Here is an 18,844-nt window from a genome sequence, read left to right as displayed (position 1 = left end):
CCGCATCCTATATTGCTGCGGTCCACAGCAGCAGGACCCCACGATCAAACATCTTATCCCCTATCCTTTGGATAGGGGATAAGATGTCTAGGGGTGGAGTACCCCTTCAAACGTACTAAATTGGTTGAAAAGTTTGAGATATTTTTTAAGCGCAACAGTAATAGAAAAGTATGGTATCATGGGTATCATTTTAATTGTATTGATTCAAAGAATAAAAAACACATGTAATTTTTACCATAAATTGTACGGCGTGAAAAAGAAACCTTCCAAAATTAGCAAAATTGCAGTTTTCTTCTTAATTTCACCACACAAATAGTATTTTTTTAGTTGCGCCATACATTTTATGGTAAAGTGAATGATGGCTTTACAACGTACAACTGGTCGCACAAAAAACAAGCCCTCATACTAGTCTGTGGATGAAAATATAAAAGAGTTATGATTTTTTGAAGGCGAGGAGGAAAAAACGAAAACGTAAAAATAAAATTGTCTGCATCCTTAAGGGGTTAAAGCTCTGAAATGTTTTTAATGGGTGTTAGCAGTAGTTAGGGAACATAGCCTGAGGTAGTTTAAAACTGTTTAATTGGTGACAGGTACTTTTTAACCCTTTCAGGACTGGGCTATTTTTTCTTTATTAGGTTTTGTTTTTTCCTCCTCGCCTTCTAATAAATATAACTCTTTTATTTTTCCATCTAAAGACCAGTATGAGGACTTGTTTTTTGCATCACCAATTGTACTTTGTAATGACATCACTCATTTTTCCTCAAAATGTACAGTGAAACAAACAAAAAAGTATTTGTAGGAAAAGATGTAAAAAAAAAAAAACACCATTTTGAAAGTTTTGGGGGCTTATGTTTCTACCCAGTGCACCTTTCAGTAAAAATGACATATTGGCCCTCATTTACTATTGCAAACCCGACATGTTTTGTCGGGTTGTGCGCCAGATTCTGTCACATTGCGGGTGACATTTTGATCCGGGTGAAAAACTGTATTAAACCGTATGCTGTTTTTTTTTAACATGGGAGTCAATGGGAACCGTACAGAACCATATGTGTGTACGTTCCATCTGGTTTTCACCATACGGTTTTTGGCTTTGCTCGGTTTTTTTTCTTGGAATTTCAAGTAAAACTTTATTCATAATGGAGCGAAAAGTTAAAACCGTATACGTTTTTTTCTTAAAAAACGGATGCAACCGGACATCATTTTTCAAACCGTATACAGTTTTCAACCGTATACAGATAAAAATTTGTACACACGTTTTGATACAGTTTAGTCAGATTTTGAAGAATCCGTTTTTTTATCAAAAACCTGATACAGGAACTGTATTGCAAAAATGTGGTGTGAACCAAGCCTAAATAAGGGCCATTATCTTTATTTTGTAGGGCCATATGATTAAAATTATAACAAATGTATATGGGTTTTGTTTTATTTTACTTTTTTTTTTTTTTAAATCAAATTTTTTGTACGAAAATTAGTATGCTTAAAATTGCCCACTTCTATAACTTCTTTATTTTCCTGCATATTTTCTTGTGCCGTGATCTGTAGTTTTTATTAGGACTATTTTTGTTTTGATTGCATTTTGATATCATTTTATTCATTTTCTTTTGTATATAAAGTGACCAAAAATACGCATTTCTGAACTTTGGAATTTTTTACTCTTGTGCCTTTGACCATGAGGTTTAATTAACATAATCTTTTTATAGTTTGGACATTTACGCACGCGGCACACACGTTTAGGTTTTATATGGGAAAACGGGAGTGATGTTACCTTTTATTAGTGAAGGGATTTATGCATATTTATTACTTTAAAAAAAATGTCTACACTTTTTTTTATTCTCCATAGGGGATTATAACATGCCCTCTTTAGATTGCATACACTGATCAATGCTTCTCCAAAGGAGAGCATTGATCAGTGCTATCGGTGCTTCATTGCTTCAGCCTGGCATAGATGACTGCAAGGTTGGAGCACCGATCGAACAGCAGGGAGGAAGGTAAGAAACCTCCCGCCATCCTCTCAGCTGATCGGGATGCCGCAGTTTCACCGCTGCAGTCCCGATCAGTCCAGTGAGCTAGCCCGGAATGGGATTTACCAATTTTAGATGCCGCAATCAAATTTGACTGCAGTGTCAAAAGGGTTAATGCCAGGCATCAGCCTGATCGGCGGTATTAGTGTGGGTCCTGGTTGCTGATAGCAACAGGTACCCACCAGGTATGATGTGCGCTCAGCTGCTGAGCCCGCAGTGGACATATATATGCGTCCATTTGAGGGAAGGGGTTAAAGCACAGGAGAAATGTAATGAAACCTACCAATTTAGGCCCTTAATAGACCTTACTCATGAAATTAACCAGACAATGAGTAATGTCCATTAGGGCAGAGTAAGTTTCCTTATATTTCTCCTGGGCTTAAATGGACTTTTATTACCTGCTATCGCTCAGATGGGAATACCTCTTTACCTAGTTTATATTACTTTTTAATAATATGAGCTGTGCTAGGTTTACTAATATCCAGCAATTCTATCAGACATGAAGGGCCGACTAAATGCACAATGAATCTAAGGGGCCTAGTAGTTTTGTTTGAGTCCATGGCCCACACACTACCTGATCTTGTCAAATATACCTTCACTATTCTATGTCCCTCTAGCAATCCTTGTGACATCATTTTGCTCTTCTTATAGGTGCTGGTTTGGATACTTGTTGGGTGACCATTTCATGAACAAAATTTGCACCATGTGTCCTACTCTCATTCTATTTAGATGGACAGACACATTTGGTTGTTATTTGTTGTTTGCTTCTACAATTGTAAAGTGCTTTGGAATATATCCAGTAAATAATAAATAGTTTATTTGTTTTCTTTAGGTGATGTTATAATATCCTTCTGTTCATCTGTTTAATTATTCTTTATATTTTGACAATTCAGCAGGTCCAGGGAACAATATTCCCAAACCCCAATTCTGACCCCATGATAGACGCACAGCTAATTGGAGGGGCTCTACAAGGATTCGGTATGTTAAACATTGAAATATTGTAATGGTTTTAGATTCTTTTTGTGCGCAATATACAGTAGCTCATGAAAGATGCTGGTTCCGATTAAAGAGACCCAGCTAGCATAAGAAGACCAACAGGCAATGCTCATTGGAAATAGAGTATGCAAACGACCTTTCCTGAAGGAAGAAAACTGTCTCTCTTGTGCCCCCTAAATTATGTCTCCCCCCCCCCCCCACACACACACACCTACATTTAGGGTAGGGTCACAAATGCCATATTTTGCTGCATATTCTCTACAGCTGATTTTGCTAATCAATCACTTCAATGGATAGGAACATATGCACAAGCACTTCTTAAAGAAACAGACAGGTAGCGGCACTAGTATCCTCAATCTTCAATCACCTCTTAGGATCTCTGGGATAGCTAAGAGAGTCTCTGTTCTGACCCAACGGTGGTGCTAGGACTGAGAGTCAGGCATGAGTATAATGTGAAGACGTAAAGAAAACATAGCCTGCACTCACCGTACAGTACGGGTCTCGCGGCCACGGTCTTTGGACCTCTTGATAGCGTGGGATATACAGCGTTTGCTGATAGTGCTCAGAATACAGGCAACTGCCGGCGATTTCGCGTTACAATCAATGCTTCTTCCGGCCTAATTAGGCCGGAAGAAGCGTTGATTGTAACGCGAAACCGCCGGCAGTTGCCTGTATTCTGAGCGCTATCAGCCGACGCTGTATATCCCACGCTATCAAGAGGTCCAAAGACCGTGGCCGCGAGACCCCTACTGTACGGTGAGTGCAGGCTATGTTTTCTTTATGTCTTCACATATGCAGAAGCAAATACACAGCAAAATATGGCATGTATAATCATACCTTTAAAAGGGGGGGGGGGGAATTAAAAACTATTAAACTACATACTTCATGCTGTAATTAGAATTGTTGAAAGCAGATCAACCTAAACTGTGAACAAAGAATAACAGATAATCAATCCCATACACACATGACTCTAATGAAATCTACAAAAGATAAATTGTATGTTAATAGAAAGGTAGGGCTGTAGGAATGTGGTGACATGAAAAAAAAATATTTATAAAAAGTGTCTCTATTGGGCATGAGTAGCAAAGCATAAACTATAAATACAGTACCCAGTACCATAAAATTTGCCACAACTCTAAAAATAAAGTTATACTGTGTAGTTTATACCATTTGCTGGAAACTGTACAAACTGAATCCAAAAGAACAACAGAAGAATAGCCATCTTGTATCCATCCCTCTCTTCCCATAACAATAAGTAAAGATATTCATTTCATTTCATGAACCTCAAAATTATGACAAATTCAACTGAGCCCACAGAAAACAAGTGACTGCCAAAGTCAAGCCCCTGCCATTCTACTATTGAAGACAGGCCATTAATTTTATAACCATGCAGAAACCTTTCAAGACCAGACTTTATCATAGGTGAGAATCTTTTTTATTGTGGTCAGGGTGGAAAAGAACATTTAAAAAAAAAAATTTACTTAGCTACCACCAATCCCCCACCAGTGCTGTTCCAACCGTGCTGGCTCCTACTGCTTAGCACTTCTGCTTTCAACACATAGGAAATTCTAACTCAGGCAATCCAGGACCACAGCAATATCCCACCTCAACCTCGAATGGCACCAGCAGAGGAACCGCAGCAGATTTGTCTTCTACTCTGAGGATTTTGTTATTTTGGGGCCTGTGCTAAAATAAAAAGGTATATACTGTGTATATTTTCCTCATCAATCTGTACTTAACCCATAATGAGAATGTAAAAATAGAATTTAAGATTTTTTTTCAAATTTATAAAAAAATTTAAAACTAAAATTTCACATGGTCATAAATATTCAGACCCTTTGCAATGTCACTTGAAATTTATTTTTGGGGCCTCCATTTTCTCTTTGTTATCTTGGAGATGTTTCTATACCTTCATTGGAGTCACCTGCAGTAAATCCAGCTGATTGGACATGATTTGGAAAGACAAGGCCTTGTTTATTTAACCCCTTAAGGACGCAGCCCTTTTTCACCTTAAAGGGGTACTCCAGCGGTCAACATGTTTTTCCGTTTTTGACTTACCCTATTTGTTTTGTTTCATTTCTATTCTTGTTGTTTAGGCGACTCTATTTCTCTCCTTTGTTGTCTTTTTATCCCCCACTTTGTTTTCCTATCTTTGCTTCTATTTCCTGTTTCTTGCTGTGCTGAAAACTACAAATCCCAGCATGCCACATGCCTTGCTGGTTTGGGGCTGGCTCCTTTTTTTTTGTTTGTTTGTTCCGCCCTTTACCCATCCTACTATTTTCCCGGGTCTGCCCCCTTATACACAGCACACTAATATAATCAGCCTTGGTTGGGATACACTGTCAGACACACACAAAAGGGCCTACAACTCCCAGCATGTGTCATTCAGGAGTCTACAGTCTGTGGTATAACACCAGCATGCTGCCTCTGTAGTCTCCTGGGGCCTGTAGTTCACCACAACTCTATAGGGCATACACCAGTGTTTCCCAACCAGGGTGCTTCCAGGTGTTGCAAAACTACGACTCCCAGCATGCCCAAAGTCTGTTCAGGCACGCTGGGAGTTGTAGTTTTGATACAGCTGGAGGCAGACTGGTTTGTAAACACTAGCATGCACACACACACAGAACAGGGACTACAACTCCCAGCATGTGTAATTCAGGAGTCCCCCCCGTCCTTCACACATAGAAATCATCCCCAGTCCGAGATTTATCCCCCTGCAGTCTATACATCCCCAGCCCATGCACCTTGTTATCCCTTCACATACATCTTCTCTGTCTTATTTCAGTGCAGACCTGAGTCCTCACAAGACAAAGCAGGGGGGAGGGGAGATGAGGAGCTGTGTAGGAGCTTCTTGCTCTCATGCACACCTGTGACCACCTGGAGGGGGAGATGAGGGGGCGTGGCCTATCTCTGTCATGCACACCTGTGATCACCTGGAGGGGGAGATGAGGGGGCGTGGCCTATCTCTGTCATGCACACCTGTGACCACCTGGAGGGGGAGATGAGGGGGCGTGACCTATCTCTGTCATGCAGTTCTCAAAGAACAGAGAAAAAAAAACATGACATCTTGTTCACAGCCTAATCCTAACCTGTGGACAACAGTCAGAGATCCAACACAGAACTACAGAACTTCCTGGCCCACAAACAGGTAAGAAAAAAAGACACATGCTACACAAACATAATACATGTCAATTGCAAAAAACATGAACATTAAAAGAAGATGCAATATAGCCAAAAATCTTAACCACCGGTGTACCCCTTTAAGGACTGAGCCCTTTTTCGCAATTCTGACCACTGTCGCTTTACGAATTAATAGCTCGAAAAAGCTTTACCGAATATTCTGATTCTGAGATTGTTTTTTCGTGACATATTCTACTTTATTTTGGTGGTACATTTTCGGCGTTAATTGCATCCTTTTTTGGTGAAAAATCCAAAAATTTCATGAAAATTTAGAAAATTTAGCATTTTTCTAAGTTTGAAGCTCTCTACTTGTAAGGAAAATGGATATTCCCAATAAATTTTATTTTTATTCACAAACACAATATGTCCACTTTATGTTGGCATCATAAAATGGACATATTTATGCTTTTTGAAAAAATTAGAGGGCTTCAAAGTAGAGCAGCAATTTCAAGAATTTCATGAAAATTGCTAAATCTGAAGGGATAGATGTTACAGAACTACAACTCCCAGCATGCCTGGGCAGTCTATGCTTGCTGAGAGTTGTAGTTTGGCAACATCTGGAGGGCTACCGTTTGGGCACCACTGTAACAGTGGTCTCCAAACTGTGACCCTCCAGATGTTGCAAAACTACAACTCCCAGCATGCCCAGACAGGCTTTGGCTGTCTGGGCATGCTGGGAGTTGCAGTTTGGCCTTCCTAGTGGTTGCCACAGGTAAAGATCACTTTACTTTCACTTTCATTACCCCCCCCCCCCCACCGTCGTTTCCCTACCTGAGCCAGGATCTTTGCAGTCTCCTGCGACGATCGGCGGTCCTCATGGCATCTTCTCCTCCAGGTACCGGCCTTCATCTTCTCCCCATGTTCCCCTCGACATCCAGGGGTGGGCAGAATGGGGGGTTGCCATGGCAACCCACTGTCCTGCTCTGCCATTGGTCAGAATCAGTTCTGACTAATGGCAGGGGATAGGAGGAGATCACAGCACTGTGACCTCACTCCTGGCCCTCAGGATGATCGGGGCTGTCACTGACAGCTCTTATCCTCCCAATTTTCCGGGTGATCGGGTCACCAGAGACCCAATCCGCCCGGAATTGCAGAAAATCGCATGTCTGAATTGACTTTGGCTGTATTTGCTGCCAAAGGATCTTCAACAAAGTATTAAGTACAGGGTCTAAATTCTTTCATCCATGTAATATTTAGTCTTTTCTTTTCATTGATTTAGCAAACATTTCCACTGTTCTGTTTTCACATTGTGATTATGGGTTATTGAGTGCAGAATGATGGGTGGAAATTATGTGCAAAAGTAAAATGGTCTAAAAATCAAATGCACTGTATACCTCAAATAAACCTTGCATCTGTGCATCTGTCTTTGATATATGTTCTTACAATTAGGGGTATTTGGGGTTTTGAAGTATTTGATGGGAAAATTAGCACAATTTTTAGCACTATTTTTGCCATCAAAATGCAAAATCCTTTAAGGAAAACTGACAGATCCCATTATGTCAATGGAATTCATCAAGATTATTATCCATCATAGTTTTCATAAAGAGAAGCCGTAGTGTGAACTGGGCCCAACAACTGTAAACCCATTGTGTTACAGAAAAGAAGGTTGCTTGAATGATATTATTTCTAACCTAACGGTACGTTCACATGAGTGGGATTTCTGCAGCATAAATCCGCAGCAGGTTTTGCTACCAATGACTTCAATGGGTCAGCAGAAAATCTGCAATAGAGACAGATTTGCAGATTTTCCTTCAGACCCATTGAAGCCCATAGTAGCAAAATACGCAAATACGCTGTGGAAATTCCGCAGGTAATCTGCCACTTGACTCCATCAGTATTAAATCTGATACAAGTCTTGCTTTAATTGTTTTTAGTTATTTAGCGCACTTTTTGATAACTGATCATTTTAACCACTTTAACAACTGCGGCACACAACACTTCATCTACAAGGAATTTAATAGAGTTTAATTACTAGGCACTGTATGCTAAAGGCAAAAATGTTGCTCATCTGAGATCCATTCAGTTTATAGTTTAAATGATGCATCTACATTGAATTTTAATCGGGTATATAGCAATGTCAGGCAGAGTTATAGGCAATTATAAATTTAGACATCTCATTAGCAATTTATTCTCAGCACAGATCAAAAGTTGTGAACTATAAATTACCCAGCTATTCTTTTATGCAAAGATAAACGTGTATGTACAGCGTATACAGAATTTACGGCAACACAATCTGATGTCTGCACTGCATAAACTATCCTGCATGCGCAGCGCTTTGTATCCTCGTTGTAAATGGAACAAGAAGACATTTTGTTACTGACCTTCCTCCTTAAATTCTAGCGATTTAGAGCATGACATTGTTTCCTACTACGTTGCACTATATCATTTTAATCAAGGGAAAACTTTATAGGTTGCGCTATGAAAGATTAAAGTCTATGCACCTCTGTGCCTCGCTTACGCACTTAATCTTCCACACACAAAGAGATGTAAATTGCATTTTACTGAGTAATTATCCTATGGTGTAAACCAAGGGTCTATATGCTTTAAAGGGAAAGTGTAATTAGAAAATGACTTATTGCTTAAATCAAGATTTTGTGTTAAATATATTTTTTTTAAAAGTGTTCGGCGTTTGGTTTCACTGTGTCTGCTCTTAAAAAATGATATTCTGAGATGGGATAGTGTTGTTTACACACTAGAAAATGAGCACTCTTTTTCCTTTTTAGATTGTGTTGAGTCTATCATATTATCAAAATAGCGTTGGGTTACAATGAAAAGGAAAACCGCTATCACAAGTCTAAAAAACACATAACACATAATCACAAAATTATTAATAGGTTAAAAAAATACAGCTTAACTTTTCTTCCTTTCTCTGCACAGGGCACAGAGCATGCCAACAACGCTCTCCAATTAAAGGGAACTTGCCATCACTTTCATGCTGTCTGAACTATGAGCAGCCCCTGGCAGCCTTTCCATGCCCTGACACCTTGTTTGGGTACAGGGGGAGATCTATAAACCAAAACCAGTGGGGCAGGCAGAAGCCACTGGGGATCACCTTGTGACTCAGGATTTGGGCAGCATAAAAGTGATGACATATTCCCTTCATACTCAGTGGGGGGAGGGGGATTTACCATGAACAGCATTTCACATGACGATCTTTAATGGTACCTGTCATTCGTAATAAAAAAATTATAGATTATAGATTTGCCTATTTGAATTACCTTTCTAATATACTACTTTTTCTAACTTTATGTGATTAATTAATTAACTTAAAATTAATCCTTAAAAGTTTGACCACCAGGGGTCCTCCTTCTGGTCCTGGTTGCAGTCCTGCTTGCAGATTATCTCCTGCAGCAGCCTGGCAGAGACAAAAGTCAGATTGAATACGCTCACAATTGTCGCTGACTGTTTCCAGCGTAACTGTAGTAAATTTAGAAGGCAGTGGAGGCTTCAGAGAGGGTGGCATAAACCTGTCAAAAAGTAGCAAATGTTTGCCAAAATGAGCTCTGTCTTTTGTGACTGGTTTCTACATGCCCTCTGTAAGGCAGATCTGCGAACTGCTATTACACTCATGAGCTGTTCTAACATTATGGCTATATATATATAAACTCAGAAGAAAAAACTGCTTGTATGTCCCAGTATATTTTGTAAGTGAAAAAAATGAAGCAACAAATCACTAGCCCCAGTAGCAATGCCTGTATGTATAGCATGAGAGTGCAGAGGCCAGCGATTGGCTGCAATAGTCATGTAAATGTATGTGACATCATTTCTGCAGCAAAGAAAACAAAAACAGGGCAGGAACTGCAGGATCCGCATCCACCAGTGACGAACTAAAAATAAAATCATTAGGCTGCATTTCTGCAATTTTTTTCTCAAACAAATAAATAAATAAATAAAAAGTGGAAACGCAGCTTAATAGTTATTTTTTTTTCATCACATTTCTTAAAAATGTATTATATGTGTAACTTAAGTTATTTTTCCAACATTTGCTTGTGCGTACATCATTTGTACTTTTACTAAATACAGCAAAAATATTATTACATTTTTCATAAATGGCTGACTAGCTTAGATCTAAGTTAGTTTTAAATTGTGGTCCAGGTTGAAGAAAGCGCAAACATTTGCAGGATTGCGCACAAATTTTCAACATTTTTACATTGTTGCATTTGATATATCACCGTCCACTGCAAATGTCATATGTGACTTCATCCAAGGGAGTTTTAAAAAAAATTACTTAAAGTAGTTATCCAGGAATAGAAAAACTGCAAATTTCTTTTAAACACAGCACCACACCTGTCCTCAGGTTGTGTGTGATATTACAACTTGGCTTTATTCACTTAAAGGGGTGCACCGGTGGAAAACTTTTTTAAAATTTTTTTAAATCAACTGATTAAAAAATCTTAATCTTTCCTGTACTTATTAGCTGCTGAAAACTACAGAGGAAATTATTTTCTTTTTGGAACACAGAGCTCTCTGCTGACATCATGACCACAGTGCTCTCTGCTGACATCATGACCACAGTGCTCTCTGCTGACATCTCTGTCCATTTTAGGAACTGTCCAGAGCAGCATATGTTTTCTATGGGGATTTTCTCCTACTCTGGACAGTTCCTAAAATGGACAGAGGTGTCAGCAGAGACCACTGTGGTCATTTTGTCAGCAGAGAGCTGTGTTCCAAAAAGAAAATAATTTCCTCTGTAGTATTCAGCAGCTAATAAGTACTGGAAGGATTAAGATTTTTTAACAGAAGTGATTTACAAATCTATAAAATACAGATAAATATGTGTATCGGTGCACAGTAATGAAGTTAAAAAAGTGGGTTAATATACTTACAAATATAGAAGATAGATCTATCTTCTATATTTGTAAGTATATTAACCCACTTTTTCAACTTCATTACTGTGCGCCGATACACATATTTATCTGTATTTTCTATACATTTTTGGTGGAGACTAGCCAGGTTCCACACCTGTGTATCTACCCAGCCTGTAAGAGAACCATTCCAGCCCTAGTATTACTTTGTCTATCAACTGGTGATTTACAAATCTGTTTAACTTTCTGGCACCAGTTGATTTAAAAAAAAAAAGTTTTCCATTGGAGTACCCCTTTAAATGGAACCAAGTTGCAATACCACACACAATCTGAGGTCAGATCTGTTTTTTTCCTACTGGATAAAACCTTTAAACGATGTGAAGTGAAATGTTTTTTGAATACAACAATATAATCCATTCCATCGTCTTTTTTTTTTTTTTTTTACCTTCTTGTATATAAGCAGCCGCACACAAAACACAAATGTAAATCATATTATTCACAGAACAGAGCGAGGAGGAGCACATATTAGGGGAAGATACACATCCCTATTAAATTTGGCTTAAAGGGGTTAAAGGAGGCACCTGGGCTGGAAAACACTGTGTTATGTACTTGGAGAACATGGCTCATTGGCTGGATCCAACCTAGAGGAAAATCTGCATGGAGGTCTTGTGATTTTAATGTGCTTGTGTAGGCTTTATGTGCATGTATAAGAACAAGTAAGATCCTTGCATTTAGCCTCTATCTGGTAGATTGAAGAGGTGCTGGCTTGAAAACATATTACTTGTATACTTCAGCTAGCCTTGAGGGAACAAACACAAAGGCCTCTATTGAGTATTACTGAGCACTGGTTTTATCAGTCCCAGCCCCTTTACATATGCATAAGCAATGTATACATGAAGAAAGTGTTGAATAATTATTATAGATGAATTGCAAACGTGAGATGCATATCTTTAAACCTGAATGAGAAATAAAACGTTCATGGGTTGTCATAAGAGGGCAGAAAGTAAGGGAATGATTATTGTGAAACCTTTGCCCTAAATATATGTAAGGCTGTATATACATCTATTATATCTATTCAATTCCCTTTGCAATCATTACCTCTTAGATAGAACATTTATTTCTTGTTGAATCGGTAGATTCAGACAAGAGATTATTTCCTTTCTTTATTTAATACGCCATGCAATGGGGACTCAGTCAAGGCTAAAAACAATATGACTATTGTTCAACGTATGTACAAATTGTAACATTTTCCATCATTGTTAACAGAGATGAGCGAATCAAATCGGACAAAGTCAAATTCGTTCTGAATTTCATGAAAATTTGGATTCGGACCGAATCCCAACTTTAACTCGATTCGAAATAATGAATTTCTTCATAAGTAACACCAACTGTGATAATCCTTTATAATGTATAGATGCGAGCAGCTTTCTCCTGCACTCGCATCTCTCCAATAGATAGGACGATCACAGTAGAACGATTCAGGAGTGACACCTGCTGTGATCTGTCCTCAACTGCAGGTACTACTGCTCCCCACATGGAGCACACTCTGTTCCATGCTGAGAGCTTTAGTATCTGCATTAATAGACAGATCGCAGCGGGTGTCACTTACTATATATGTATAATGTATGGATGTGGGCGGCCGGCCGATCTTCTCTGGTCCCACTGTAGTATGAATATATGCCGTATACATACCTATTATTCATATTTCCTGCAGAGAGCTGTAATTGGCTGGAAGCATCTGGCCAATCACAGCTCTCTGCGGGAAATATGAATAAGTGATGTGAATTCTATTCACATCACCTGCCAGCCAGAGTATAGTGCAAAGATGCGAGATCAAGCCACTCCATCTGCAATAGAAAGGACAATCGCACCGGGTGTCAGGAGTGACACCTGCTGTGATCTGTCTATTAGTACAGGTACTACAGCTCCCATCATGGAACAGTCTGTTCCATGCTAAGAGTAGTAGTACTACCTAAAAAAAGGAAAAAAAATTGGGAAAAAATGAAACACACATAAAAAAAATGTATGACAAAAAATATATTATTTTTACATTCAAATGGCCCCTTTCTACATTTTCATTATTGTTGGCTACATTTTTAGGTCCCTGCTCGCCCACATAAATTGATCCCTGTTTAAAAATTCACATTAACATTATTTTTTTTTTTGGTGGCTTTATAATTTTTTTATATATACAATATAACCAAGTTATATCAATTCGTTGTGTGTATGAACAAGCCCATACAACAGAGCTCCAGCCTCTCTGTTCAACAGTTCATGATTAGACAGACGTGTATAGGGCACAATTCCAGCTGACATGCCGGCAACTATGACTTAGGTGAGTGTACACATATCATTGGTGACTCACTGTTTAGTAGAAAATTTATTTTCGGTTTATTCAAGTATTTTCAAGTAATTCGTTGTCTCGCAGGACATCAGGTTAGCTGCAATACATCAAAGCAGCATAGGTGAAAACATGCTCCATGCTCCCTTCAGTCATGGCCCAACATTTCAGGGGCAAGCCCCCTTAGTCATGCGCATGACTAAGGGAGCTTGCCCCTGAAACGTTGGGCCATGACTGAAGGGAGCACAGAGCGTGTTTTCACCTATGCTGCTTTGATGTATTGCTGCTAACCTGATGTCCTGCGAGACAACGAATTACTTGAAAATACTTGAATTAACCGAAAAGAAATTTTCTACTAAACAGTGAGTCACCAATGATATGTGTACACTCACCTAAGTCGTAGTTGCCGGAGTGTCAGCTGGAATTGTGCCTTATACACGTGTATCTCATTTATAATTTTTTAAACACCCAAGATTGGAGTTTACATTTTACTACTAGTAGCTGCAAAGGTCACAGGTTAAATATGTGGTTAACCACAAATAATTTGCATAATAAGTAGGTCAATTGACCTGTGACCTTTGTAGCTACTGTTTATTGATAATGATTATTTCAGCTCTGTGCTGAAAAGAAAAAAAGTCTGCTATGTGGATTTCAATAATTCCCTTATGTATCACAAAAATAAAGAAATAAAAGATGTAAAACTGATGCTGTGGCCATGCCTGAATTTGTAGGCAACAAAATGTAAATGTTTTAAAACAAAATTATTTTTTATTAAAAAGCAATTTTTGTGAGCGGGGCAGGGAACTGAGAGCCCTGGCCAGCTGATATTAACATGCAAAGCAGCCTGTGAAAATGAATAGAATACTGTAATATTGTATTCTTACATAGTTCATAAGGTTGAAAAAAGACCAGAGTCCATCTCGTTTAACCTATATCCCTAATGAGTCCCTACTGAGTTGATCCAGAGGAAGGCAAAAAACTCTCATACTAGAGGAAAAAATTCCTTCCCGACTCCAAATATGGCAATCAGAATAAATCCCTGGATCAACGTTCTCTCCCTATAAATCAGCAATGTTATTATTCTCCAAAAATGGATCCAGACCCCTTTTGAACTCTTTTACAGAGTTCACCATGACCACCTCCTCCAGGAGATAATTCCACAGTCTCACTGCTCTTACAGTAAAGAACCCCCGTCTGTGCTGGTGTAGAAACCTTCTTTCCTCAAGACATAGAGGATGCCCTCTTGTTATAGATACAGTCTTGGGTATGTATAGATCATGGGAGAGATCTCTGTACAGTCCCCTGATATATTTAAACATAGTTATTAGGTCGCCCCTAAGCCTTCATTTTTCTAAACTAAATAACCCAAATTCTGATATATTTTCTGAGTACTGTAGTCCTTCCATTCCCCGTATAACTCTAGTTGCCCGTCTTTGAACCCTCTCCAGCTCCAATATATCTTTCTTGTACACTGGTGCCCAGTACTGTACACAGTATTCTACGTGTGGTCTGACTAGTGATTTGTACAGTGGTAGAATTATTTCTTTGTCATGGGCATCTATGCCCCTATTGATGCACCCCATGATTTTATTTGCCTTGGCAGCAGCTGCCCGACACTGGTCACTACAGCTAAATTTACTATTAACTAAGACTCCCAAGTCCTTTTCCATGTCAGTCGTCCCAAGCGTTCTCCCATTTAATAATCCCAGCCTGGGTTTTTCTTCCCCATGTGCATAACCTTATATTTATCAGTGTTGGACCTCATGTGCCACTTCCCAGCCCAAACCTCCAACCTATCCAGATCCATTTGTAACGGTGCACAGTCCTCTATTGTTTTTATTGCTTTACAGAGTTTAGTATCATCTGCAAAGATTGCTACTTTACTTTTCAATCCCTCTACAAGGTCATTAATGAATATATTAAATAGGACAGGACCCAAGACGGACCCCTGTGGTACCCCACTAGTAACAGTCACCCAATCAGAATAAGTACCATTAATAACCACACTCTGTTTCCTATCATTGAGCCAGTTACTTACCCACAATGCTTCTCATTTTATGCACCAACCTTTTATGTGGCACCGTATCAAATGCTTTGGAAAAATCCAGATATACGACAGCGATTCCCCCTGGTCCAGTCTGGAGCTCATCTCCTCATAAAAGCTGATGAGGTTAGTTTGACAGAACCGATCCCTCATAACGCCTTGCTGATATGGAGTCATACATTTATTTTTATCAAGATACTCCAAAATAGCATCTTTTAGAAAACCCTCAAACAATTTACATACAGCTGAGGTTAAACTAACAGGTCTATAATTCCCGGGGTCCCCTTTTGACCCCTTTTTAAATATGGGCACCACATTTGCCATGCGCCAGTCCTGGGAAACAGTCCCTGTTACTATAGAGTCCATCAATATTACAGTAAAGGTTAGAATAGACAAATAATATTCTTAGACTGGTGCTTTAACCCATTAAGGACCAGGGGGTTTTCTGTTTTTGCACTTTCATTTTTTCTTCCTTACCTTTAAAAAATCATAGCTCTTTCAATTTTGCACCTAAAAAGCCATATGATGGCTTATTTTTTGCACCATCAATTCTACTATTTTGTAATGACATCAGTCATTTTACCCAAAAAACTATGACAAAATGGGAAAAAAAAATCATTGTGCGACAAAATTGAAGAAAAAAAACACCATTTTGTAACTTTTGGGGGCTTCCATTTTGATACAGTAAATTTTTCGATACAAATGACACAGTATCTTTATTCTATAGGTCCGTAAGATTAAAATGATACCCTACTTATATAGGTTTGATTTTGTCGTACTTCTGGAAAAAATCCTAACGACATGCAGGAAAATTTATATGTTTAAAATTGTCATCTCCTGACCCCTATAACTTTTTTATTTTTTCGTGTACGGGGCGGTATGAGGGCTCATTTTTTGTGCCATTATCTGAAGTTTTTAGCAGTACCATTGTTGTATTGATCAGACTTTTTGATCGCTTTTTATTCCTTTTCTCATGAAATAAAAGTGACTTAAAATACACTATTTTGGACTTTGGAATTTTTTTGGCTGTACACCATTGACCGTACGGTTTAATTAACAATATATTTTTATAATTCAGACATTTCCACATGCGGCAATACCACATATGTTTATTTTTATTTACACTATTTATCAGTGTTGGACCTCATGTGCCACTTCCCAGCCCAAACCTCCAACCTATCCAGATCCATTTGTAACGGTGCACAGTCCTCTATTGTTTTTATTGCTTTACAGAGTTTAGTATCATCTGCAAAGATTGCTACTTTACTTTTCAATCCCTCTACAAGGTCATTAATGAATATATTAAATAGGACAGGACCCAAGACGGACCCCTGTGGTACCCCACTAGTAACAGTCACCCAATCAGAATAAGTACCATTAATAACCACACTCTGTTTCCTATCATTGAGCCAGTTACTTACCCACTTGCACACATTCTCCCCCAGCCCAATGCTTCTCATTTTATGCACCAACCTTTTATGTGGCACCGTATCAAATGCTTTGGAAAAATCCAGATATACGACAGCGATTCCCCCTGGTCCAGTCTGGAGCTCATCTCCTCATAAAAGCTGATGAGGTTAGTTTGACAGAACCGATCCCTCATAACGCCTTGCTGATATGGAGTCATACATTTATTTTTATCAAGATACTCCAAAATAGCATCTTTTAGAAAACCCTCAAACAATTTACATACAGCTGAGGTTAAACTAACAGGTCTATAATTCCCGGGGTCACCTTTTGACCCCTTTTTAAATATGGGCACCACATTTGCCATGCGCCAGTCCTGGGAAACAGTCCCTGTTACTATAGAGTCCATCAATATTACAGTAAAGGTTAGAATAGACAAATAATATTCTTAGACTGGTGCTTTAACCCATTAAGGACCAGGGGGTTTTCTGTTTTTGCACTTTCATTTTTTCTTCCTTACCTTTAAAAAAATCATAGCTCTTTCAATTTTGCACCTAAAAAGCCATATGATGGCTTATTTTTTGCACCATCAATTCTACTATTTTGTAATGACATCAGTCATTTTACCCAAAAAACTATGACAAAATGGGAAAAAAAAATCATTGTGCGACAAAATTGAAGAAAAAAAACACCATTTTGTAACTTTTGGGGGCTTCCATTTTGATACAGTAAATTTTTCGATACAAATGACACAGTATCTTTATTCTATAGGTCCGTAAGATTAAAATGATACCCTACTTATATAGGTTTGATTTTGTCGTACTTCTGGAAAAAATCCTAACGACATGCAGGAAAATTTATATGTTTAAAATTGTCATCTCCTGACCCCTATAACTTTTTTATTTTTTCGTGTACGGGGCGGTATGAGGGCTCATTTTTTGTGCCGTTATCTGAAGTTTTTAGCAGTACCATTGTTGTATTGATCAGACTTTTTGATCGCTTTTTATTCCTTTTCTCATGAAATAAAAGTGACTTAAAATACACTATTTTGGACTTTGGAATTTTTTTGGCTGTACACCATTGACCGTACGGTTTAATTAACAATATATTTTTATAATTCAGACATTTCCACATGCGGCAATACCACATATGTTTATTTTTATTTACACTTTTATTGGGGCTATAACACTGCAAACACTGATCTTTTACATTGATCAATGGTTTCTCATAGAAAACCATTGATCAATGATTCTGCCGCTTGACTGCTCATGCCTGGATCTCGGGCACTGAGCAGTCATTCGGTGATCGGACAACAGGAGGCAGGTAAGGGGACCCTTGCTGAGCTAACCGGCCTTTATTTACTTTCACTTTAGACGGGGCATTCAACTTTGAACGCCATATCTAAAGGGTTAATAGCGCGCGGCACCGCTATCACTGCCGCGCACTATTAGCCACAGGTCCCGGCCGGGCCCGACCTGCTATGATGCGGGGCCACGCCGTGGCCTCTGCATTATAGTAAGGGAGAGGACTCAGGATGTATCGTACGTCCTTGGTCCTTAAGGGGTTAAATATATATATACATATATATATATATCATTCAATATTTCTAGCTGCCGTGTGCAGAAGATTGAATCAGCCTTTTGTACAGTTCTGCCGGGATGGATTTATTTTGCTAACACTTTTTATTAAGGGGGGGGGTATAGCGACTCCAAAATACATCCATATGGCATAACGAAAGGTGCTTTGGGTGCATATATGCTGTACGGTTGTATTTTGTATATTACTTTTAGTCACTATACCCCCTTATTAAAACATTTTAGCAAAATAAATCCATCCCAGCAGAACTGTACAACAGGCTGATTCAATCTTCTGCACATGGCAGTGTAAACTATTTCTGCAGAACATCACAGCTAGAAATATTAAATGCTATATATATATTTATATATATATATATATATATATATATATATATATATATATATATATATAGAGCGCACCAGTCTAAGAGTATAATTTGTCTATTCTAGCCTTTACTGTAATACTATATTAC

The 18,844-nt window shown here is 38.6% G+C and overlaps 1 protein-coding gene across 1 annotated transcript in view; it reads left to right on the top strand.

Moving 5' to 3' along the window:
- Positions 1–2,923: 2,923 nt before the first annotated feature.
- Positions 2,924–18,844, top strand: part of ANXA10 (annexin A10) — an 88,044-nt gene continuing 72,123 nt past the window's right edge. The window contains exon 1 of the mRNA XM_056551716.1: positions 2,924–2,999. Coding sequence (XP_056407691.1) covers positions 2,957–2,999 — 43 coding nt within the window. The 5' untranslated portion in view covers positions 2,924–2,956. The remainder of the gene's footprint in view (positions 3,000–18,844) is intronic.

Source organism: Hyla sarda, chromosome 1 (genome assembly GCF_029499605.1).
Source record: "Hyla sarda isolate aHylSar1 chromosome 1, aHylSar1.hap1, whole genome shotgun sequence".
NCBI classification, from domain to species: domain Eukaryota; kingdom Metazoa; phylum Chordata; class Amphibia; order Anura; family Hylidae; genus Hyla; species Hyla sarda.
Note: the sequence above shows the minus strand (reverse complement) of the source record. Positions and strands in the feature narration are given on the sequence as shown.